This window comes from Eufriesea mexicana, unplaced genomic scaffold (genome assembly GCF_001483705.2).
Source record: "Eufriesea mexicana isolate 0111107269 unplaced genomic scaffold, ASM148370v2 scaffold107, whole genome shotgun sequence".
Lineage (NCBI taxonomy): Eukaryota > Metazoa > Arthropoda > Insecta > Hymenoptera > Apidae > Eufriesea > Eufriesea mexicana.
The window spans coordinates 978584-1004071 of NW_016908335.1; the positions used below are offsets into that span (position 1 = coordinate 978584).

General features: G+C 47.8%; 1 protein-coding gene across 8 annotated transcripts in view; it reads left to right on the forward strand.

The window, feature by feature from the left end:
* Positions 1–25488, forward strand: part of Mdr49 (Multi drug resistance 49) — a 62251-nt gene that overhangs the window by 31721 nt on the left and 5042 nt on the right. For 3 of the 8 annotated variants that reach the window (XM_017910906.1, XM_017910905.1, XM_017910907.1), the window contains 12 exons: positions 9418–9551; positions 14082–14151; positions 14608–14692; positions 15366–15559; positions 15839–16087; positions 17951–18364; positions 18820–19243; positions 20574–20777; positions 22484–22835; positions 23146–23373; positions 23532–24481; positions 25059–25460. In XM_017910906.1, coding sequence (XP_017766395.1) covers positions 9440–9551; positions 14082–14151; positions 14608–14692; positions 15366–15559; positions 15839–16087; positions 17951–18364; positions 18820–19243; positions 20574–20777; positions 22484–22835; positions 23146–23373; positions 23532–24481; positions 25059–25460 — 3684 coding nt within the window. In that variant the 5' untranslated portion in view covers positions 9418–9439. Of the gene's footprint in view, positions 1–5539; positions 5625–9417; positions 9552–14081; positions 14152–14607; positions 14693–15365; positions 15560–15838; positions 16088–17950; positions 18365–18819; positions 19244–20573; positions 20778–22483; positions 22836–23145; positions 23374–23531; positions 24482–25058; positions 25461–25488 lie in introns of those variants that run through there. The other 5 variants (XM_017910911.1, XM_017910910.1, XM_017910912.1 and 2 more) reach the window with 3 other exon arrangements.

Sequence of the window (25488 nt, forward strand, 5' to 3'; positions counted from 1 at the left end):
TCTCGGTTTACGTCACTGGAAGCGGCCGTAATCCGCGCCGCGATGCAATTCCCGTGATTTTCGTTGTTCCGCGAAGATTTCACGGCTGCGCGAGCTGTAAAGGTTGCTCCCGAGGTCCCGCGCGATTCCGAGACCTGGAATAATCGGTCGATAAGAGGCACAGCGTAGTTCGAAGCTCGAGTTGACGAACGTTATCGTTCATAGGAAATCCAAAGATACGCGGGTATATCGGGATCTGGGTATTTTTAGCGTCTCCGAGACTCCGCGCCTTTTGCGGAACCGAATTAGCGATTCCGCGCTCGTCTCTGATGCGTATCGCGCGAAATCGCCGCGATGATAGATCGGCTCTTTGAACTCCGAATGAGAAGCCGCTTCTGAGCATTCAGCGTAGCTCGTGGTCTCTCGGATTTCCCGCCGCGTGGTTAAAATTAAAGCGAGATTAAAATACCCGGTCGTTTCTATTCGCCTAATCGGCAGCAGGATCGCGGACGTTAGTTAAATCTTCGCGATAGATGGACAGAGGTTGCTTCAAGGTTTCCCTGCGAGCAGTTGGAATGAAATTCAAATGGAGACACTTTACGTCCTCCGTTGGATCTCGAATGACAATTGAACCGATTGCAGCGGTCGCAAAGATGGACGACGACGAGATCATCTCGCCGCAGTTGCCGCGTGGTTAAAATCGAATCGAAATCGGGATCACGGTTTCCGCTGGATCGTAAACGAGGGATAAATCTTCTCGGTGATCGCGGAGTAGGGTCGAAGACGCGAGCAGCCATATGTCAAGGTTTCACGCGTAAAGTCGAGTCGAGTTCGGAATGGTCTGATCGGTGTAATAAGCGCGAGGATCGTAAAGGAGGATCGTAAACGGGTGATAAATCCTGAATCGAGTCGAGTTCGGAATGCTATGCGGTCTGATCGGTGTAATAAGCGCGAGGATCGTAAAGGAGGATCGTAAACGGGTGATAAATCCTGCGAAAAGAGAGTTCGCGACGCGACCAGCGTGGTTTCAAGGCTTCCATGCTCGCGATTAAAACCGAGTCGAAATGGAAATACTCCGTGGATTTGCTCGGACCGCAGACGATGGTAGGATCTTTCCAGTGGTCGCGAAGAGGGTCGATGACGCGCGGAGTAGGCTCTAGGTCCACGAAACGGCTAAAATTAGTCGGCGGCCGATTACGGAATTCGTTGCTCCGCCGGCTAGACGTCTGCCGCGGAAAGGAGGCCGCGAAACGCGTAATCGAGATCTTTAATAACGAAGGATACTCGAAATAAATTCCCGCTAATAACGCTGTCGTGCCAAGATAAATATCGAAACCAGATGATCCAGAGAAATAGCCTTCCGTGCCATTTATTGATCGTTTGAGCGATAAAATCCTAATCTAAATACGAACGTCACGGATAACGATCCGAGACCAGTTGCACGTTTTCCCTTTGACAGCCACGCTGAAATCACAAGTTTCTCTCAGGACGCCACGGGAATATCTTTTTAGTCCAGCGTTAGATGCAAGATTCGTTCTAATATTCTTTTGATCGATGTTCTAATCAAAATTTTTAATTGTTCAATGGGACAATTTTTATTTCCGTTAAAGAGTTATAATGCAAAGAAATAGCAGCCAGTGAAAACGAAGGAAAAACTGTGTAGATGTTAACCCTTTGCACTCGAGAGGCGCCTCTCAGTCACCATTTAAACAGCTTCTAAAGATGGATGTTAATTAATATATCAAATTTGCAATTATGCAACGATGCGTGGAATATCGAAGTAAAATAATTCTACGTCTTAATTTGCATACGATTTCTTATTTACCGATTTCAAAATATCGTCGACTTTATGACAGAAAATCTTCGAACTACCATTTTTCTGGAATGAAAAAAGCGTCGAGTGCAAAGGGTTAAGACGTCTCTAGAAAACGGAAGACAAAAGGCAAAACGCAGGGAAAGGGATTTTAGAATTTATTTTAGTATTTAATTTTCACTGCAACAATTTCGAAGTAGCTTCTAATTAACGGTTATATTTTTAAAATTTAAAAAATTGTTAAAATTGTGTAGAATGGCGAATACTAGTTTTGAGACAGCGAAAATTGTCGAAAGATCAAGAACGCGATAACACAAATTCAAAACTCGTAAACTGATTTAACTTAGGAAAAGATAACCAAGATAACGAAACGAAAATACAAAGACGCACTCTTTTAACCCTTTGCACTCGACGATTTTTAGCTAGAGGAGAGAAGAAATTCAAAGATTCTCTACTAAAAACCTGACGATACGTTTTCGAGCAGTAAATAAAGAATTGTATAATAATAGAATCGTAGAATTATTTGACTTCGATACTTCGCACACTGTTACATTATATTAAATTTGACATATTAATTAATATCGATCTTCCAAATATTATGAAACGGTGACTGCAGGTCAGCTCTCGAATGCAAAGGGTTAAAATTCTCTTTCCAACACCAAGCAACTCACGATTGTGCTGGTCGCAACAAATTTCTAAGGACTCTGTTTTGCTTGTTAATAATTCTATTCTGTGCAATTTCGCGCAGTTCTGATGCAGTGGTGAGATTTTATCGCAAAGAAATCGAATTTTTGATACAAAATCACAGAAGCAGCTTTCGAACCGCGCTGAAAAGGAATGAATTGTGTGTTATTCAGTGAAGGACCACTCTTTTATGCCTTCCTTAACCTACGCTTCACCTCTTCGCAGGGAAACCAAGCAACTTAATTTTGTTATATAGAATAACTTTTCCATTTGCTTCTAAAAAGATATCGATCGGTTTGCAATTTGTTTTTGTTGGCAATAGCCGATTCGCGATTTCTTTTGGTATCCTACAATTGTAAGTACAGGTAACCCTCCTATAACACGGTAGATAGGTTCCTATAAAATGCCGTGTTGTATGAAACCGTGTTGTATGAGACCCAAAGCCAGTACAAAAACAGAGGTTACGTTCCGAAAACTTATTAAAAACAAATTTCTTTTTTAATTTTACATAAACAACTTAATTTTTATTAAAAATATAAGTGTGTGTACAAGACAAAAATATTATTTTAATTTAACGAAACTTTAATTTAATAAATTTCTTCCTCATCACTGCTCAATATAATCAACCGAGAACGTTTTTTCGGTGAAATGATATCGCCTTCGCTTTCAGAACTTTTTTCTTCATTTAAAGTTCTTGCATCTTCTTCCCTCTTAGAAAAATCTGTAATTTCACTTTGCTTGCTGGTTCTTAACAGGTCATTGCAAATTTCTCGGTATGGAGCTAAAGAGTTTTGCAGCTTCCTTTTGAATTTTCGACTTCTTTCAGGGTTTGCGTTCAAGAAAAATGACTCGAGATTTTCAACTAAACTTAGGCCTTTTAGTAATGTTTTTAATGTTAAATTATTAACTGCACAATCTTCATCAGTGCCAGTGTCCTCGGAATCGATTTGATTTACAGCTTCAGATGCCATTTCCATTAAATCCGCTTCGTCAACTTATTCCTCCACTAATAAATCTTGAACGTCCTCAATAGCCATATCCACAAAACCTGCACCTCTAATTGATTTAGCTAATTCTAATATACCACCAATTTCATTTTCTATTTCAACCGAAGAGGACCGTATCTTCTTGCAACACGTGTTGGGGTTCTCGCAATTTATGAATCGTGTTATAGTGAAACCGTGTTGTAGGAGGGTTACTTGTAATTGAAGCGCTCTGGTCACCAATGACCACCCTGACGTCACAGGGGAAACCGTGGCTGGTCATATATGAGCAACGTGGTAGTCATCTAACTGTTAACCACCGCGATCGATCGATTTTTCGCAAGTAGATGCATAAAAGATTGGCGAGTCGTCTGGAAAGAACGTTTCCGTAGGAAAGTTTTTCCCCCGACCGGTCGGGAAGTTAGTTCAAACATTTGTCGATCGTTGTTGGAGAGCGAGAAAATTCCGTCGAACCGCAGAGGATCTGCTTTCCACGGGACATCGACGGCCGGAAGCGGAAACGCGAACGGCGAGGCCACGGTTCTCTCTCGGAGCCACGGTTAGAGGCCGCAAGAATTGTGCCCGCTGGCCGTTTGAAAATACAATGGAAATTAATTTGTCGGGCTTAACGAACCTCAGAGGGCACAAAGCAGCGCTCGCACGCAAACGCGGAATCGCTTTAATTATAACTCGCTCGGTCGAGGATCCCGGTGGCCGCTTCATAATTCACGGTTTCCGTTCTCGCCGAAAAACCAGGCGCTGAAAAATTCTCGCCTCTTGTCCCGCTATCAGTCAGAGATGATCCCGGCTCGCGGCGCCCGTAATGTTTTCGTTGCTAATTAAACGGCCGCCGTAAATCACGCGTCGATCGTAAATACGCGGCCCGCGACCAGCTGGGTGTACGCGTGCTCTTGACAGATATGAGGGGATTAAAAACTGCTCTTTTTCACTGTCAACCGGTTCGTTGCCGCTTGCCGGCACTTCCGGCTGCTTCGTCGCGTGGTTATCTCTGCGACTGTCGCGTCTCAGCGATCCTGCTATCGATATCGACTGATCGATTCGCTTTCTCGATGAAGTGCTTCTGTTCTTGGAAATTTTTACTCCACCTACGCCATTGTTCGCCGTTTCAAGTTTCAAAATATAGAATTTATACAAAGGTGATCAAATTTAAGTATGACTGAGCTGGAAACTCAAAAATCACTCGGTGAATCAGGTTTTAAGAATAAATCTTCGCAAATGGAGAGCTAATGACACGTAATCCTGCTTTCAACTATGTACATTAGTAGCTATTATAAATGTGCGGGACGGATTAAAACACGGTTAAAAGGGGGTTTATAAAAGACTCCGAGGAAGTTGAAAAGTTTATAAGTAAATTTCTTATATCCGCGTTGAAGTATAAATAAGTTTGCTAAGTCCCAAGAAAAGAGCGGGATTGGCAATAGCGTCTGAAAGATTGAACCTTGACCTTTCGAGTCATTCACTATTTAGCACTTGCAACACTCGTAACTGCGATTTCGGAATAGACTGTCTTCTGCGCCATTCAAAGAACTTGCAACCCCTCTTTGCGTCCTCTATCTTCTCCGAGTGCATGCATTTTTGCGGTGACCGATGCATTTCCACCTTCTCATCGATAATTACAGTCCAATGTTTTCAGTGTTCCCCGTAAATCACGCTAGTGGCAATCTCTGCTTCGCAGATTTTCATAATCGCGACGCCATCGCGTAAATTCGAATTTTACTCGGTACAGTAATCGTACTTTATTAATTTTATCTCTGAGCATCTCCGGAATTATCGTTTCTAATCTCGCTTTACGTTTCGTTTATTTACCCGTGAAACAAAAATTGATAAAGAGAACCGAGTTTTAAATACATGGTAAACAAGGAATATATTTCAGTGGGTACTCGAATTTAGAGCGAATGTATAATGCAGTATCGTAGCATTACGCGATTCGAACGTTCCCGAAGGGAAACGTCGAGAAAATGGATTTGTATAGATGCAAGTAAATTCGGGAGTGGGGGTAAGGTAGAGCGCATAAAGGGAAACGGACCGGGTATGGTCAGACGCAGTGAAGAGCGACACGACCTACGCTATACCCGCCTGTATCTCTCCGCGTATAGATATTCTATCTCTGGATAGGAATTCCTCTCGAGTAAAGGTTACTCAAGGTTAGTCATTCACTCGCGTTCAAACGGAACTCTGTCCTTCTCTCATCTGCCGGATCCATACTCTGCGAACAAACTGCACGGACAAATATCGCTGGAACCCCGCGAAGGTCTGTTTCCGGAAAAATTATTCGAGTCACCGGCGACCACGGAGGGATTACACTGGCCGCGAGAGCTTGGTCTGGAGAATTAGTTTGCGAGCTTAATGGAGTTTCGCGATTGCGAAGGGTGCCGCGACGGACGACGAAAGTCGTCGCGAACTTGCCGTGTAACTTTAGCAATTTTTCCCATTAGCCGCGATTTTTCAACCCCGGAACACGGTCCTGACGAAGTTTGCCAGGCCGCCGCGTGCAGGGCGAGCAGCAGAGAGGCGACCAAAGATGCCCGGACTGGCGAATACATTAGCGCGACAAAACTTGGCGCGGATTGTTTTCCGTGCCGAAATTTCCTCGCCGTGTTACCGGGATTTCGAAAAGATTGGTCGCTGCATTCGTAGAAAAATTGCCTCTCCCCGGGGGGAATCAAGGGCACCGTGGAACTTTGCGAACGTACGCGAACACGGTGGAATTTCGGCGTTCCTTTTAATCGCGATCACGACGTGCGATTATTCGCGAAACGAGGCAGATGTGTCCAGATGGAAACGAGAGAGCTGCTCCATCGATCTCTCGATCGCGTTGATGACACTCGAGGCGCGCGAGACTCTGGACGGGATGACAAAACGGTGCAAATGCGTCTCCGTATCTCGTTGGCAGGGCCTTCCGCTCGACTTCCGGTCCCACGATCTCATCGATGATTTACGAGCCGCGAAAAAGAGCAGAGCACCGGGATAAGGTGTTCCAAGCACGAGAGAGGGTTCTGGCCTGCAACTTCCGAGACAATTTATCGTTGCATCGATCCCGTAACGAACGGGGAATTTTATAAACTGTCCGTTGGCAGCGGAGGAAAAATTGTATCGCGTGTACAGTGACGCGGAGGGGAGCGGGGTTATCGGAGACAAATGAAATCGGCGAGCTCTCGTCCCGGTGAAATAGGATAATTCGAAATTGACCTGGATGTCGTCGATCCCGCGGACCTTTATTACCCCCCGAGTTCGGTCCTGGCAGCTTCCGTCTTGCTGGAGGCTCGTTAATAAAAGCTCCACTTCCACCTTCGAGTCTCGTAGCTTCGTGTCGTTCTCTTTGTGCCCGTCGGAGTATTGCTCGGAGTTTCGAGAGGATATTCGGTGGACTTGCAAGATATCGTCCTACTGCGATTCTGTTCGTCGCGATTTAGCGAGATTGTCGCTGGAAGTGGTCGAAAAGCGAGAGGACGTTCGCTTTAAGTCGGCTATGGAGGATGAAGGAAAGAGACGAAACACGGGGCCAAGACGTTGGTACCGAGGCGTCGAGTCGTTACTTCTAGTTACCGAAGGCGTAGGCAAAGTCGCCTGTATTCGTCGCTGAGAGACGGGCCGCCATAACAAAGGAACGCCTGATCAAAGGGCAAAAGTAATAAAAGATACGGACGGTGGAAATAAAAAGGATGGTTTCCTTTTTCTTCCCCTTTTTTCTCCCACTGGCTCCCTCTCGTTTACTCCACGGAGTCTCGTTCAGAGTGCTTTCGATCCTTCTTATTACAAGGTGCCCGAGACACCCTGGCCATCGCGGGTGTACGGAAAAAGAGGAAGGACACTGGGGGTCGGAGGATGTCTTGAAAGATCGTGCATGCCTCGAGTTAATCGCGTTACGACCAGTGTACTGTGCAATCCCGTGTAAATTAACGTACCGTTATTGATCGAATTATCCCGATTTAATTCGTTCCGAGGTGCGAACAATGGCGGCATTAAGGTGCTTCTTTCGACAATTAGAAGCGTCGCCTTTTCCAGCGTTAAAAGGACGCTTCGTACGTTTTCGATGGAAAAAGTCTGCGAGAAAGCAGCTCCGTTTCTCGATTAAAGGCCTCTAACTCGGTTCGCGACGCTATCCAACGACCTGGTAGTTTTTATCCCGCTGTTCATTTCGCGATTAGAACAGCAATTAAACGCAAGAAAGTCCGAGCAACGCGAGTTGCAAATTGCAGTTGCCAAACATTAACGCTTTGTCGCTTGTCCCGCGGTTTCATTTGCCAGGTGTATTCATTCGCCACCCAAGTTTCACGCTCCTGGAGCATTTTTCCGCGAGAATCGTCGGTATTCCACAGTGCCTGTTCGATCCGTCGTTGAAGAAATGGCGCTCGGTTGTTGACCGGTTGCATATTTTCGTCCCTCGTTCTCGTTCGTCCTGATCTAAAAGTATTCCATGTGCCGAGAGCGGAGAAAGGAAAGAAAGGAGGGAAAAAGAGGAGAAAGGAAGGAGAATTTCTTTACATTCAACGCGTTTCTTTTGTCTTCTAAGAAACTACGTGTTTCAACATTTTCTTTGTCCGTAGCTTAAAGAGTCTCGGACTATAATGCTCTCGTACATCTTACATTTAAGTATTTTAATAGAGAGAGAAATGGCCGCGAGAAGTTTCGCAGAAACTGCAGCTGATACGAAAGGAAAACTCTCGTCTCTTTCGTAGTCGACTTTACGGGGCAGCGACGCGTAGTATATACCGCGAGCAGGAAATGATAGCCACTTCGAGGGATGAATTATCGTTTTAGTTCGCGCCATGGCCTGTTGAGCACTCGCAGATTTAGAAAGGTCTCGGCCATTTCGCGGCCATCCACCGGAACTTCCCTCTCGGCTCTCTTAACCGTCTGTTTACTCTTTAAAAATACCATTTAGGCCAATAAAACCGGCAAATCTACGCGGCAACGAGCCACTGGTTTTACTATAAATACCTGTAATTGTACACACCGATGCCATTGACATCGATATTACGATGATACGCGCGCGTAATCGCTGTCATTTTCAACCCGATTTCGATCATAGCCGCGATGGATTATCGACCGAATGTTTTCATCATCGTCGTTAAGGCGTAATCGAAACGCGACTAGGCCCACCCCCGGTCGTAATCATAGGTCCCATCGGTCAATCGATTAATTAACACGGATTAGCGCAGTTTCTAGTCGTCGCTTAGATTGGATATCCTGTATGGTAAACGCGTGATACAGTGGATAATGACCGGGGTAAATAGAGTTTGTTGTCCCTGGATTATCGTTGCTAATTGCAGTTTGCGCAAAGCTGACCCCCTCTCGCACCGGGGCCGACGAAACAGACGCTTGTAACGGATCGAGCGGCGACAATGGATCGACCGGTGCAAATATTGACCGCAACAAATATAGGCCGGGCCGACAATCAAAACGTCAGGCCGGCTTAATTTATCGCGATCCTGCAAGGCTGCTGCCCGCCGCGGCCTGCGTTTTTCCAACGCAGGCGCCGCCATGTCGATTGTTCCGCGTTTATTGAAAGCTCAAGGGCTCGACGTGGCTCGATGCTTGCGCGTGACGTTTCCAAACGCCACTTTCCAACCAATACACGGGAACAACGCGAATTTCGCGCGTGCAGGGCTGAGAGAAACCCACGCGAATTTGGCCCACGCTCCGACGCCACGACGTCGACGCGTCCATCACCCCCCGATTCATCGTGTTAGGCCCAAGACGCGTTCCACGGTTACTCGAACACCCTCTGTTCCGAATTTTCCGAGTTTTCCGAGTTTCTCGGATTTTTTCCCTTTTTTCCTTACGAGGATCGGATAATCGGACACTCGAGGATGATCGAATCTCGATCGAATCTCGATGGAATATCGATAAATGTTACGGATAGAATGAAACGAGATTAAGATCGAAGCGTTTATTTATGGCTTTTAAATCCATTATCTCCCGTTCTGATTGCAGAGTTGTTAATTAAGAATGCGCGATGACACGGCGAATTTATCAGTGGACAGCAAACCCGCGCGAGAAGGCGCAGGGTATGGAAATGGAACCCCGAAAAACAAACTCTCACCGTCAGGAAAAAATATTCTTGAAGTGTAAGTATACCATTTTCACGAATTTAATATACCCAGCCGCGAAATTTCCAACGAACTTGCGAATCCCGCCTATTCTCAAATCTCACCCTCCTCGCGGGGGGACTGAGAAATCGGGGTACTCGAGCGGCCGTAACTCGGAAGCCGACCGCGCGAAAAATTAATTTACACGAGCGAGTTGCTCTATCGACAACTCGCCGACTAGAACTTTCCGAAGAACTTGCTTCCCGTGGAATCGGTCGGCAGATGGAGTGGGATATATGGCCGGCTTATTCGTAACTGATCGATGGTTATAATGTTCGTGATCGATGGGATGAAAAATTGCAGGTCTTTTTTCTCTTCTTTAAGATCGACCGCTCGTTGTCCGCGTTTCGTTGTCCGGACGCTCGATCATTCGTGATCGATCGCCGGCCAATAATCAGCGCGATCTCGCGGATCGACGGTGTCGCTTCTGCTCGATAACGCTCAGCCACGACCTTCGCGCTGGATTATCAAACCGTTTTTCTTTTAACGAGCGGCACATCGACTGGAATAATTCGCGGAGAACTCGAACTGCGCCACCCCCCTGGTCCGATCGTTATCGTTCTTCCGCGAGTTTCCGCAGAATTTGCATTTATTCTCGACCGAGGGGCGTGGGGCGGGAGGGGTGAGAAAGTTGGGAGATTGATCGGTTCGAGTGGCGACAGATGACGGAAACTACCGACACCGAGAAGGCGCGTAGAAATTTTTCTCGCACGGATAGTTTCGCGGTGCTACCCACCGCGCGAGCAATAATTCAAGGAGACTCTCGGTGCACCGGGAAATAATCGTTCATCTTGAAAGATGGATCGTAAACGGAACGTGATTAATATTCCTCGGGAACATATATCTTGATAAATCACCCCAAGTGAGAAACGGAAGCAAGAAACGACCACGCGAGAAATAGAAGAAGTCGCATAAAAATCGGCAGACGCCAGTCGATACAACCCTCCTCGAGGTTCCGAGCTTCCGGGTAAGATCGACGAATTTGTCTACGGTGTTCAGCCACGAGTGACCGTGCTTTAGTCACGGATCTCGGCACGATCGTTCGATATGCGCGAGAGAGGCTATCTATCAAAATCGGACACCCCGTACCTTTTTTCATCCCTCCGCGGAGGGATTTGTCACGGTGACAGTTTAGCGTTGGGAGTCTCTGCGTTGTAACCTCGTAACAGGCGTGTTTCGAATCGGCCGCTATTTTTATCCATTTTTCCACCGCATCTCGCAGCAGCCAATCTTCCCCTTATGCTGCCTAGTTTAACCCGGACCTCCGTAATCGTCATCCTCCGAGATACAATTACGATCGAGGGGAAAAGTTTGGCGCCCAACCCCCTCGATCGAGCTCGGCGAACGCGTCTGGTGCACCGGGGGGTAAATTCGCGCGTGCACGGCACTGTTACCGGGAAGGCAGCCGTGTTCCCGTATAAAATACCGATCGTAGATTCGTCGCAGGAGTTTCGAACAGCAATTACGCCGCTAATGGAGCCCCTACGGGAAGATCCAGACTTGGTCGAGGCCCGACACTTCCCGGCCGTCGCGACGGCAACCGGAAACTTCGCTTTTCCTTTCACGCACCGACGACGATCTCGGGTGTCCTCGTTGATCCGCCAACTCCTCGATTTACATAGTGTACCGGGCAGATTTATGACCCCGCGCGAAGCGCCTCCCGGCTCGTTTATTACCATGTAAAATAATGGCGATCGATCTGCCAGCAGGGGGATGGTACGGTTGAATCTTCCCGGCGAATTTTCGCCACGGAGAGCCGGGATATCTTAGCTGGCTCCTCGCTACTCGTACAAACGTCCTAGACAGCAGGTGTGTTTTTCGGGAAAAAGAATTATCATCGCGGGTTAACGTCGTTACGCTCGCCAGAGGACGTAAAGATCCGTGGACAATTTAGCGGGGCCATTTTCCCCGGAGTCGTTGCTTCGTTTGTCACCGTGTTTCGTTCGAGCTCTGGAGAAGCCATTGCTTCCTTACGAACGACCCGTTGGTATTTCGGATATCTAGGGATACTGTTTCATTGGCAAATATAGAGAATAAGAGATGTTATTTTATTCTGAAATGGATATTTATTACGAGGTAAATGGGATTAGGTGTAAAGTATAGACTGAAAGACTAGACTAGACTGATAACTATGATTATACAACCGACCGATATTTTCATGTCAATTCTTGCTAAAAGCTTAATAAAGGACTGTCTCGAGACAGCCCTTGCACTCTTATTTAACACTAGATTTACGGAACCCGTCAATTTGACGGAAGGGTTGCTCCAATTATACGATGGTAACAGATTTAGTTAAGATTAATTAATATAATATATATGTAGAGATAGGGTGGTTGTTAAATAATATATAACTGTTTATTAGACATAAAATATAATATACAATGTGCGGTGACGGTGAAGACTACGAATATAGATATCTATCAACTAAACTCTTACGACTACAACTAATAACACGATTATAACTAACAACACAATTCTTCACAACTTTCTCTCTAATAATTCTACTACGAATTCTAACATACCACACCGTACTACGACATACTACATACTGCCTACTCACGCCCTTGTATCCCTATTTAAAACCATACATTCTATCCTCTTTCATACCTATTCTCTCTTTCCCAATCACACTTTCCCACGCACTCCTTGCAATCTTACCCTCAGCGGGTCACGTAGCCCAAACACTCAAACGCATTCCTAAAGACACTCTTCACTTTCATCCGATACATTCATAAACATCCCGTCCACACGATCCTAGCGCACGGTCATTCGTCCTTTCGCACGCACTCTAGATAACACGCTCGACCCACTCATCCTGCGATATCACATATAATTGTTTTTAAATTAAACTAATCGTTAAAGGAAAGTCACGTGTTTTCCTTTACCGGTCAATTTGACAGGTGTTCTTAGAAATAGATATGCAGATAGCGTCTGTAAATCTAGTGTTAACCCTTTGCACTCGAAAATTGTTTGGCTAAAGAAGAGTGGGAGTTTAAAGATTTTCTGCTATAAATAAGAAATCGTATAATAATTAGCACGTAGAGTTATTTGATTTCGATACCACGTAGATCGTTATACTATCTTAAATTTGACATACTGATTAATCTTCGAAATTTTATCGAATGGCGATTGAAAGGTGTGTCTCTCGAGTGCAAAGAGTTAACACGTTAAACGCCACGCCAGATTTACGTGCCGTTTCGTTCACGCCACAGTTAGCCCTTGTGGGTCCTTGTGGGCCGTATGGACCGGCGAGGCCTGAACGAAAAGTCTAACGCCGATCCCTAGGGAGCCGTGTTGTTTAACGTGTTAACCACTTGCGGTGCAAAGAAATTCACGGTTGAGTGAAGTTCTTGAGTCGAGTGCAAATCACTTCGAGACGCAAATAATATCGCTAGCTTCACTGTCACTTTACATTTTACAGTCTGGGGTCAATACTGATAACTTTACACGATGAAGTGCAAGCAGAAACTGTGCCTCGGTAAAGAATTTCATTAACAGTTGACGTGCCAGGCACGTCATTTTTCTTTCTGCAACAATCGCCTCACAACGTGTGTAACACGTCGCCGGTGTTTCGGTAACAGAAGCATCTCGACGTGCGTGGCACGTCTTTCCACCGCAAGTGGTTAGACCTAGCAGTGTCTCCTCTTTCACACGTAGGCTTTCTTCCTGGATCACTCATAAACATCCCGTCTGTGTAATCCTTCCATGCGATTACTTGTCTTTTTACATGTACTTTAGATATCACCCTGAACATTCGATCCGAACTCGAGGCCATTATCCATCATCAGTAAAATAAGTCCAAGTGTTCCCTTGCATTCACTGTCAAATCTTAACATTCCTACATATATATACGTAGCTTTCTGGGTCCCGTCTCACGAAGACGCTGGAAAATTCCGCGGTATTTTAACCGTTTGAGTGCCAAGCGGCGCGATCGCGCTTCTTCTATTTTGTGTCCAAAAGTGCCAGCGCTCTGAGCTGCGAAGCTGACAATCAGCGCGCTCGGTTGGTGAACGCGGAATATGAGAAGCGCTATCGCGCCGCTTGGCAAATATCGATTGGGAAACAATAATGACCCGTGGCACTCAAACGGTTAATTAAAGAACCCTACAGGTATTCCTGAGTCGTTTCCAAAGTCCCGCAGAAAATAATTTTTCCCACTCGGTGTTTTCCGTTCTCGAACCGGGAAATGCGACACGGTCGATCGTTATTGGTGTCCGAATGGAATTGTTATTGCTTCGGTTTCGAATTTTTCGCGTCTTTCGAGTCGAAAGTATAAAGATCGCGGCTGGTAATTTAAAAATTGCGTTTGCGAGGGTCGATCTTGAACGATTGGTAAAGGTGAAGGTGAGAAAAGTCGATCTCGCGTGGATCTCGGCGCCAACATTGGCCGGATGACTTCCGGTCTCGCGTAGGGAGGGGGCCAAGTATACTTAAGCCTTCCCTGCCGACGCGTATGAAAATATTGTTGCAGGATCTTCTGTGTACGGTACCTTGTATATTTCATTTCAGACACGCTCCAAGACGCGGAGAAGGATAAAGAGGAAACTGAGTACATGCTTCAAGAGAATGGCAAACCAATGTACGAATAAGATTCTTACAGATGAATGACGTTGTTGTTAAAATAAATAAAATATGAAAGAAACGTAGCGTGAGAGAATTCCGGGATACAGAAATGAGCGTAGAGAATTGTGGAAACGATTAGGAGAAATCCTGCTCGTCCTCGAGACTGCGGAAGAATCGTATAAATTTATACATAACGATTTCTTAATTGTTGCGAGTATACCTCGCGAGAGTACTACCGGATAACGCGTTTAAAATTTTCAACTTTCCACGTTTCTTATCGAGACTGGGAAATATATTATTCTTAACGAACGGATCTCCGTTGAATTGTTTCGTTCAGAAGTACTCCGCGATGCATATTCGATGGTTCTTTTCTGTTCTGCTACGTGCAGCAAAGGAAAGAATAACGCGCGAAACGGTCGACGAGCAGTTGGACGAGCTTTTATTAAAATTCTATGCCCTTTTGTGTCCACAGTGAATTCGTACCGCCACAAACGAAGGAGGAGGACAAGCCGGCTACGCCGGATCAGATCCTGCCGCCAGTGCCTTACTTCAAACTCGTAAGTACATCGGTGAACCGGTGAAATCGAAGGATGGGGGAAATAAAAGGAAAAGGGGGACGGAAGGAGTTAATGGAAAAATGTGTGCAACATTTGCCAAACATTCTGCGCACGTCCCGGCGCCGTTGAAATATCGCCAGAGCAGTTCCGATTCAAACGACGAAATCCATCTTCGGGGGAGCAGCACAGCCGGGCCATCGACTCCCTTTGTCCTTGACAAACCTAACGACCGCGATCCTGTCGATCGATCGGGCTTGTTTTTGTTTAGAACTAGTCAGATCTGCGGCCATTAATCACCGTTAGGCCAGCATTAATTTTCCCCGGGTTAAATCTCTCGGAAAGGCAGAAGTTGCCGGCACTAAATCACCCGAGAATATGTTTCTGAAATTTTCGACTAGTTCCGCGACAAATTGCTCCGTCCACGCCACGGAATCTCGCGAATTCCCGGTGAACCCATCGTTCGGAAAATTAACATAACGTCGATGCTCGCGTGCAATTAATTAAAATACGTCCGCGGCCATGGCTGTTGGTACCTACTTTCCCCTTTTCTCCCCTCTCTACTCTAGCTCTGCTATAGTCTTCTCGCTTCGAAACTTGGGATTTCGGTTTAATCGGGGCGCGAAAAGCTCGCTAAATCACCACGTTGAACCGTTCCCGTTCTCCCTGTTCGCAGTTTCGATTTGCAACATGCGGGGAGCTGATGCTGGTCTTCGGTGGCCTGATCATGGGAACACTGACAGGCCTCTGCATCCCCATCTCGACGATTCAGTACGGTGAATTCACCACGTTGCTGGTGGATCGCAACATGGAGAATCAGACTAGTACACCGACGCTCATAATGAAGTGGTTCGGAGGAGGAAAGGTCTTGTAAGTCTTGGCGTACCCAGACACGCCTACTACCGAAATTTCGTATTTTTAGCACGAAACCGAGCCGCGAGAGCTCCGTTTGCGTCTTTCTCTGACGCGTTACATTAACGAGAAAATAGATCACCCGGAGGGAATATAGTTCTGTCTGGTTTACTTTGGTTCTGCGTGACATTTCGCAATCCTCGTCGCCGATTTTCTTCAGCGAAATCGCGCTGCTCGCGAGGCATCGACGCACAGCACGGAACGATGTATGGTAATTCGCTTGTGTTCTCGTTGCAGAGGACCGGACGTGCCCTACGAGGAGAGGATGGATGCGCTGTACGACGACTCGGTTGCGTTCGGAGTATCCTCCGCGGCGTTATCCACGCTGCAGTTTGTCTTTGCCGTGTTCACGGTCGATCTGCTAAATATCGCCGCCTCTAGACAGATCGTCCGGGTACGCAAAATGTTCCTGCGCGCTGTCCTCAGGCAGGACATGACCTGGTACGACATAAACACGTCGACCAACTTCGCCAGTAGGATCACCGAGTGAGTATCTTTGGCTGACAGCCAACGACCGGTTAAAGATACCGTTAGATACCTCGGAGATTGAATCCCGAGACGATGCAGGTAACAGCCAGACGTGCTTTTCGATCTCGGAATCAATTCCGACCCGAATTATGAATGCAAACCAGTTTTACCCTGTACGAACGTCTGCGAAAGCTGTGTGCGCAAGAGGAGTCTCTCTTCTCGTCGAGGCGATATCCCGGAGACGTATACGCTTAAGTAGCCGTATTTTCTTACGGTGATCCGGCTTCAAGAGGAATATCGTGGCTTCGATCTCACGGAGACTGCGGATGTAAACGCGGCGTGGAGCGTGCATAGCGGAGAAGCGAGGAGCAAAGTTCAGGAAACGAGATCTGCTCATCAACAGGTGGCCGCTCGCGAAACTCGAAATCCTTGCTCGATACAATGTCTTCCTCTCTCTTCCCCTCTGTTTCGCGGTCGCGTTCAGGCCGTGTAATTATCGAAAAGTCAAGGATGGATTCATAACGGGCCAATTAGGCAGTCGCGACGAGAGCTGTTTTGCGCAATATATTTATTTCGAGACGAGAATCTTCGACTGACAATGTATCCGTGGCGCAAGCCGCCCGATTGCGACAGCAGGCATTTCGATGGAAAATATTCCACGTTGCACCTCGTTCGAATTTTTTCCCTCGTCGCCAGTTCGCGTTTCCGGGTTGCAGCAGACGGTCGGAAGCAGTGTGACTCACGTCACCGTGGACTGTGTCGCAAATATAGCGTCGCGATGCGTTTATATCGACTCGCATCGACTGGCATTAGGATCGCTTTGGCTCGTCTCGCCGTATTTATAATGACAATTACGTAAATTTTATTTGCGCTCGGTTGCGAGCCGCGGTGAAGTTTTCCGAATCTCCTTCGGGACAGGGGAATTAACGCGTGACAGCGATCGGCGTGATCCAAGGGATCTTATTTATCGCGTATCACATTGTACAACTTCAAAGTTGCGTCATCTCGCTGTCACCCGTTTCTCTCGACATCTCTGTCACGCGAACGCGACGTTCCCGAAATCGCGACGGCGCTCCTCGAGTCGTAACCTTTAGTCAAACATCGCTTTTTATCAGCCAAAGAACGCTGTTGCTTTACCATGTACGGCCGTAAGACGGAATCATAATAAAACTCGCACGAGCCGAGGCAATATTGATTTTAGTTCAATGCGATTACGCGACAACCGCGAGGACGTGTTATTGTACCCCAAATGCCGCGTAATCTCCCGGAAATGTCCAAACTTGGCGCCAGAACCTGTATTCGCAAATGTCCCGGAATAATGGCGAGGAACGATGAATGGTACAAAGTCGATGACTCGCAACCGTGTCGTTTGCTTCGTCATTACCGTACCAAGTGTCGTTACAGGCGAGAAAAACACAGTCGTTACATCGTGCCGCAACGGATTCCAATTTTAGAATATGACCGTCATTTGACAGCTGGTCTTCGTTGACCCGATTGCGTCGCAAGAACGTAAGAGTTTCAGATAACGACTCCGCGTTGGACGAACGCGAAGATAAATGTAATTTCTAACGCGAGACACCTCGAACACCCTCAAGGTGACCTTTGCTCTGTAGAAGATAAGGCAAAGTTTAATTAATGCGCTGAATGGCTGCCCGCGGCCCCGTGTTATTTTCGTCGGCAACTACTTTCGATAGAACCTGTGGCCCGCTATACGATCGTTTCTAATTGCGCGAGTCACCTTGTACAACGTCGAGAAGTCTGGCAAAAGCGACGTCGAATTTTCCGCGAATTTTCCGCGAATTTATTCGCGGCTCGAACGCTCGTCAAACATTTACCGATCTTGCGACGCGCACAATGCTAAAAGTTGCCGCGATGTTCCAGGGACTTGGACAAGATGAAAGACGGCATAGGAGAGAAGCTCGGCGTATTCACGTACCTGATGGTGTCCTTCATCTCCTCCATCATCATATCGTTCGTATATGGATGGAAATTAACGCTGGTGGTGCTAAGCTGCGCGCCAATCATCGTGATAGCCACTGCCGTGGTAGCGAAAGTTCAGAGCTCCTTAACGGCTCAGGAGTTGAACGCTTACGGCCAGGCCGGAAACGTCGCCGAGGAAGTATTAGCCGCCATCAGGACCGTGATCGCCTTCAACGGCGAGCAAAAGGAGGTGGACAGATACGCGGAGAAGCTGGTGCCGGCTGAAAAGACAGGGATCAGACGTGGAATGTGGTCCGGCGTGGGTGGTGGCGTGATGTGGTTCATCATATACATCAGCTACGCCGTCGCGTTTTGGTACGTCTATATCGGGTTGCGCGAAAATATTTGAACACTTTTCGTGGATACGTTGTCCTACGAGTCTAGCGTCTAGATGGAAGGGACACGAGTATTTCCAGAGCAAACGCCTTTCACGCGAGCAAACAGCCACGAGTGGCACGAAAACGGGTCAGCCGAGTAATTCCCGCATTGTGTCACGGGTGTTTCGAGTAAAAGTTGTTTGCTTTAAAAGGGAAACATCACACGGGGGCGTTCCTTTGTTTGCCACGAAAAGTGCCTGTCTCGTATACTCTAATTCGATATGGAACGATCTTCCCTTTGGGTATTTCCTCGTTCCCGGAGTGTACATCCCGTGTGATATTTCACTGTCAAAGGGAAAGCATTCCCAAAGTAGTTCGATCGAATTTTCCAAGTGGAGTAAGGATCAACGACTCCGTCCACGGTCTCTGACACTGATGCTCCTTGTTTCTCAGGTACGGTGTCCAGCTGATCCTAGAGGACAGACCCAAGGAGGTGAAGGAGTACACGCCAGCCGTGCTGGTGATCGTGTTCTTCGGCGTGCTGGCCGGTGCCCAGAACATGGGTCTAACCTCGCCTCATCTCGAGGCGTTCGCGGTGGCTCGTGGTTCGGCCGCAGCGATTTTCCAAGTGCTCGATCGCGTGCCTTCGATCGACAGTCTGAGCAAGGACGGCCAGAAGCTGCCATCCGTCAACGGCGAGATCGAGTTCAAGAACGTACATTTCCAGTATCCCGCTAGGAAGGACGTGAAGGTGTTGCAGGGCTTGAATCTGACTATAAATCGGGGCGAGACAGTGGCGCTCGTCGGTGGATCCGGCTGCGGGAAATCTACCTGTTTGCAACTCATCCAACGTCTCTACGATCCCGCCAAGGGACAGGTAAGCGAGGCAGATAAGTCGTGTTTACGTAAGAAACACCGAAAAGCAGAAATTCATCCTCTGTTTGATCTTGCAGAAAGGTCGACCAATGGTACGCTAATTACACGCCGCACTTTCGGATTTATTATCAAAAAATGCTATCGCAGTGGCGTCGAAATACACACCGCTGGCGCATGTAGTAATACCGGGTGTACAGTTTCAACTCGTTAATTTAGAAAACCGTAACGAGACGGCGCCGCAGCCGTTCTGCTAATTATAAGCGATTATGCGACGTGAGAAATTCCCGTATTTATCGTTCGTGCTGAACAATGGATGTTTTCGAGAGCGTCGCGTTAGTCCTTAACGGTATCCCGAATTTTCCATCCCCGGAGAGATCGCACATCCGCCGTTTCGACTCGCTTATTTACCAAGGGGAAGAGGATAATTTATTAAAACGCAAGTACTCGCGATATTTTTGTGCAGACGTTGCGCAACGAGCACGGTTAATAACCAAGCACCGGCTCATGAATATCCGGCCGAGGTTTTTGTTTTCGTCGAAATTGCAACGGCGTGTCGGGCGAAGCGTTCGCTGCACGCGCCATTACGGCTTTCGAGGGCGTCGTTGGCAAGACGACATTATCGTCCTTCTCTCCCAGCCATTCTTCAAGACCGTTCCTCCGGTCCCGATAAGCACGATCGCGATTTTTATCCCGGGGAATATTTTACGAGACGCGGGGAATAAAATACAGCCCGTTTCTCATTGCTCGAATTCGGGCTCGATTAAATTTCTGGGCAACCGGCGCGGTCCGCGAGGGTGAATTTATTTATTGCGCCCGGGGTTAACAATATCCCGGCCGTGAATATTCCATTATTACATCTGTACTCGGAAGCGACGATGGGAATTTTACGGAACAAGTTTGAAGCGTTTCTCGCGGCGGAACACAGTGGCGGCTGGAGTTTTCTCAGTAGTAAAAGTTTTACGATTCTCGCGTTTCTGCATCCGTCGTAGTTTCTCCCGCCGAAAATATTACGCCGTATATTTGGCATACTGATTTCCTGCCGGCTCTTGAACTACTTTCCCCCATTCCCCGCGTCATTTCCCCATTTGCGTTCCTCCGCGCCGCTGTTGCACCGTTGTCCATAAAATGGCCGCGCCTAAAATTCATCCGTTCGACCGAACCGTCGACAACCACCTCGTTCGACGTTCTTATTAATACAACCTATCTATTCAGCGTTATATCCGTGGGTCTTACCCTTGTCATCGGCGTGTCAGCGATCTTTCTGCTCGATCATCGATCAACGAGGAAGACCGATCCCCGCGACGATCACGATAACCTCTTTGTTGGCACAGGTGATGCTGGACGGCGTGGATATCTCGAAGCTGAACGTGCAATGGCTCCGTTCGCACATAGGTGTGGTCGGCCAGGAGCCGGTGCTCTTTGACACGACGATACGAGAGAATATCCGGTACGGAAATGACAGCATTACCGAGGAAGAGATGATCAAAGCCGCGAAGGAAGCGAACGCTCACGACTTCATCAGCAAACTGCCCGAGGTGAGTGGCTTCGAACCTATTCTCCCATTCCGTCACCGTTTTCTCCGGCTGAGCGGAATTTCAGTTTCCCTTGCAGCTCGTGACAGACGGAGCCCGATTGATTCGGTCACTTTTCAACGACCAGACCGAACCTCCAGCTGTAACCTACGTCCGCGTAATGCAGATCCGTCGGAAGATTCCCGTCCTCTTGGCTCCATCGTCTCTTTTCATCCTCGGGGATCCTAGAGCCCCGACACCCATATCCGGCACAAAGGGTGGTCTAATTAAAATCCTGCCCGGGGACCGTGAATTCCCTTGGAATTTTAATCCCGTCCTCGTGACGTTGATCCATGCGCTGATTTCGACGTTGTCGTCTCGTCTCGTCTCGTCGCGTTTCGTCGATCGTCACGCTCGGCAATCCCGAGCGTGGAAAACGAGAGGACACGTGTATTCTGGTTATGTCGAAATGGTAAATTTAGTGGCGCGTAACGTTGCGTAACGCCGCGTTGGCCGTCAGAGATCCAGCTCTCGTTGCGTTAACCATGGTAGCGGTAACCATAGTCTCAGGTGTGAGCGACGAGTCGCGCAACACGCGTGCAAACAGACGATAAAACACCCGCTAAACCGTGCTGGACCAAATAACAGTATCCCAGATTACGGCTGCGTCAACGATTAGGCGTTTATTAGCGAATTATCGGTAGGTGAATTCGATGCTCGCGATGGTTTCATCCGCGGTTGTCCTGCTGGTGTACACCGTCTGTCTCCGCACGAGCTCGGCTGTGTTTGCCCTTTATCCGTTGTGTCTCGCGACGCGTTTAGAACCGTAACGACCCACGGGAACAAGTGGACCAGCCATTTTCCAGTTTATGGAGAATCCCATGCAGTTTATTCTGCGGATCGATACGCCACATCGCGATCGTCAAGCTTTATCCGGGTAGGTCGGTCATCCTTTCCTCTATGTACACGTGCTGATGAACGAACGACGTGGATTATGCGTGCGTGCGTGCGCGTGTTCGCGTGTATATGCATTTCGACGTATGTGCACGTATTTGGACATGTTTGAACGGAACGGTTTAGTCGCAGGATGAAATGCATTTGCGTAATTGAACGTGGAACCGTGACGGGGTAGTCTGACGGGAAAAGACTGACGAAAGAGTACCGCAGAGAGCGGTTTACGGCGTCTAATCTAAGATTTTATTGCGGAGCATGAGGAATAGGGACGATCGTTAAAACGCGTTGCGGCCGGTACGCAAAGTGCTGTGCCTCGTAAATTTATTAAATCTCAGCGCGGCGCATATGCGCCATAGACGCGTCATGTCGTACTTCCGTTAATTAAATAATCGTTGTTTCAAACCGCACAGACCACGTTGGTGGCGCGGCCTCTTCCACGAGTACGGTAATCGAACAGGCAAATGGCTCGCGGACACTGTTCCCTTGATAATTATCAACGAACGTGACCGACACCAAAATCATTCTCCTTGAATTTCCATTAACCATTGTTGTCCTTAATCGAACGTGTTCGCGTTTACATGGAATCAAGGAAAATCTTGAAATTGTGGACGAATCTCGTGGCACCGCGATTCTCTCAGCCTTTGATACGTTAGATGTTCCCAGTAAATAGTACATAATTTTTAAGTTGAGAAGGTTGAGAACCGCTGTCAGGTCTGTCAACTTTCGTCCATCAGTGAGCAACGAACGAGTGGTTTCATTAAGAGTCTCTGTTTCAGGCTTACGATAGCCCCGTGGGAGAAAGAGGATCGCAAATGTCCGGTGGACAGAAGCAGAGAATCGCGATTGCTCGAGCCTTGGTCAGACGACCTGCCATACTTTTGTTGGACGAAGCCACGTCTGCCCTGGATCTACATAGCGAAGCCACCGTGCAGAGAGCTTTGGACGCTGCCTCGAAGGGTAGAACGACGATCGTTGTCACTCACAGGCTTTCGACTATCACGAATGCCGATAGAATAGTGTTTATAAAGGACGGTCAGGTGGTTGAACAGGGTACACACGAGGAACTGCTCGCCCTTGGAAAGCATTACTATGGATTGGTCTCTGCCGATGCTAGCGCCACCGCCAGAGGTAACTGTCTTGGCTCGCTGTTGCTCTATTTCATTGTCTTTCGTTATTTTCGAGATAGAAATTAAATTCTTCGAAAGGAAACGGTGGTTCTCTCGTTGCCAAGATATCGGGATTCGATTGGAATTTAAGTACTATTCTTTAACCATCCGGGCGAGTTCGAGAAAAGGGGAGAAGCTTGTTTATGCATATTTTACGATATAAAGAGCAATAGAGGCACCGCAGTTGTTCGAAATAAAAGAAATTCAATATTTTTCTTACCCCCGACATCAAACGGCATGATATTACGAGTGCACGTCGATCGAATTTCCAGCGAAAGCGACGGCGTCAGCCGCAAAGACGATCACCGCAACCATACCGAAGCAGAAGCCACCGTTGAAGAGGCAATTCTCCACTTTGTCGATGCACTCTCATCGGCTGTCGTTGGCTGGCGCATCCGAAAGCTCGGCGAACCAACTGGAAGAACATGAGAAGCCGTACGATGCACCGATGATGAGGATATTCGGACTCAATAAACCGGAATGGCCTTTCAATTTGATCGGTATAATTGCCTCGTTTACCATTCCTCAAGCCATTCCTCCGTTCATCTTATCGACGAATAAAATCATCCGTCTCTTCATCTTCCGATAAAGTCCTCCAGCATTCTGCGATTCCTCTAATTCCGACGAGTTTATCGAGCAAAGAAATTCCCATTTTCAGGATGCCTGGCAGCGGCCATGGTGGGTGCCTCGTTCCCGGCATTCGCGGTCCTCTTTGGTGAAGTTTACTACGTTTTGGGTCTTCAAGACGACGAGGAAGTACGTCGCGAGACGGTGAACTTCTCCATTCTCTTTCTAATAGTAGGAGTGGTCACTGGCGTAGGCACTTTCCTGCAAATGTACATGTTCGGCTTGGCTGGCGTGCGAATGACCACCAGGATCAGAAGGATGGCATTCGCCGCGATGCTGCGACAGGAAATGGGCTGGTACGACGAGGACACGAATAGCGTGGGTGCCCTTTGCGCCAGGCTGTCCTCCGACGCCGGTGCTGTTCAGGGTGCAACCGGGACACGCGTTGGAGCCATTCTCCAGGCTCTGTCGACCTTGGTCCTCGGAATTGGATTATCCATGTATTATACTTGGAAGATGACGCTGGTTTCCGTCGTCTCGATACCTCTGGTGTTAGGCGCGGTGTTCTTCGAGGCCAGGGTTATGAGCGGTCAGGGTCTGCAAGAGAAGAAGAAGATGGAGACGGCAACGAGAATCGCCATAGAGGCGATCTCGAATATTCGCACGGTAGCCAGTCTTGGGAAAGAGGAAGCTTTCCTGCAGCGTTATTGCGTGGAGCTGGATCACGTGGCTGAAGCAACGAGAATCAGGAACAGACTGAGAGGACTGGTATTCTCGTGTGGCCAGACCACGCCATTCTTCGGTTATGCCTTGAGTCTTTATTACGGTGGCGCTTTGGTGGCCACGGAAGGCTTGAGCTATCAGGACGTGATCAAAGTGTCGGAGGCGTTGATCTTCGGCTCCTGGATGTTGGGACAGGCTCTGGCCTTTGCTCCCAATTTCAACACGGCCAAGATTTCCGCCGGAAGGATATTCAAACTCTTGGACAGGGTCCCTGAGATTACCTCGCCACCGGATTCGGAAGATAAAGATCTAGATTGGGTGAGTGCCCGGTCTATAAGGGTCGATCTACGCTGCCGATCGTGTAACCTCGGCAGAAAATTATAATTAGAAACCCGTCCTTATCTCGAGCTAGTCTCGCGTTATCGCTGGCAGTCGAATTATCGGTTATCCTTATCGTCAGGCCAGTCGAAGTTTAATCTAATTAGCACCCGGTTTATCAGCGAAATACCGTATCGCGTGTAAAGTACGGGAAGGTGGTTTTCGGAGGTGGTCAGGCGCTCCATTTCGTCGTTTCATTACGTCTGTTTAGCAAAGCTTGGAATTTATGACATACTGACAGCGCCGCCTCAGGCTAGACGCGTTAATTACGTTCAAAACGCATAGCTCTATTTGATCGAGGCCGTGACTATCCCTGCAGAATCCCAAACCGTTTAATGAAGCGATACGAATAAACGACGTTCCCAACTTATGCTGTTCAAACGCCAGTCACGTATAACTCGTTTCGCGAGCAAATACCTATAACGAGTTCGGTCGAATTAATTCCCTCTTGCTCGAGCCTAGTACGAGTTGGACCGACAACGAATTAATATCGTGACGTTTAAAATGATAATTTCAGAAAGCGGACGGTTTGATTCAATTCTCGAAAGTCGAGTTCCACTATCCGACCAGGCCAGAGATGCACATTCTACAGGGCTTGAATCTAATCGTGAAGCCAGGACAGATGGTCGCATTGGTGGGCCAGAGTGGATGCGGCAAGTCCACCTGCATCCAATTATTGCAACGACTCTACGACCCGATTTCCGGCTCCGTCACGATGGACAGGCGTGACATCTCGTCGGTATCGTTGCGTAATTTGAGGTCTCAGCTCGGCGTGGTCGGCCAGGAACCGGTCCTGTTCGACAGGACGATCGCCGAGAATATCGCTTACGGCGACAACTTTAGATCAGTGGCGATGGAGGAGATCATAGAGGCCGCCAAGAAGTCAAACATCCACAGCTTCGTCAGCTCTCTACCGCTAGTGAGTAGAACAACCCTCGGTAGACATC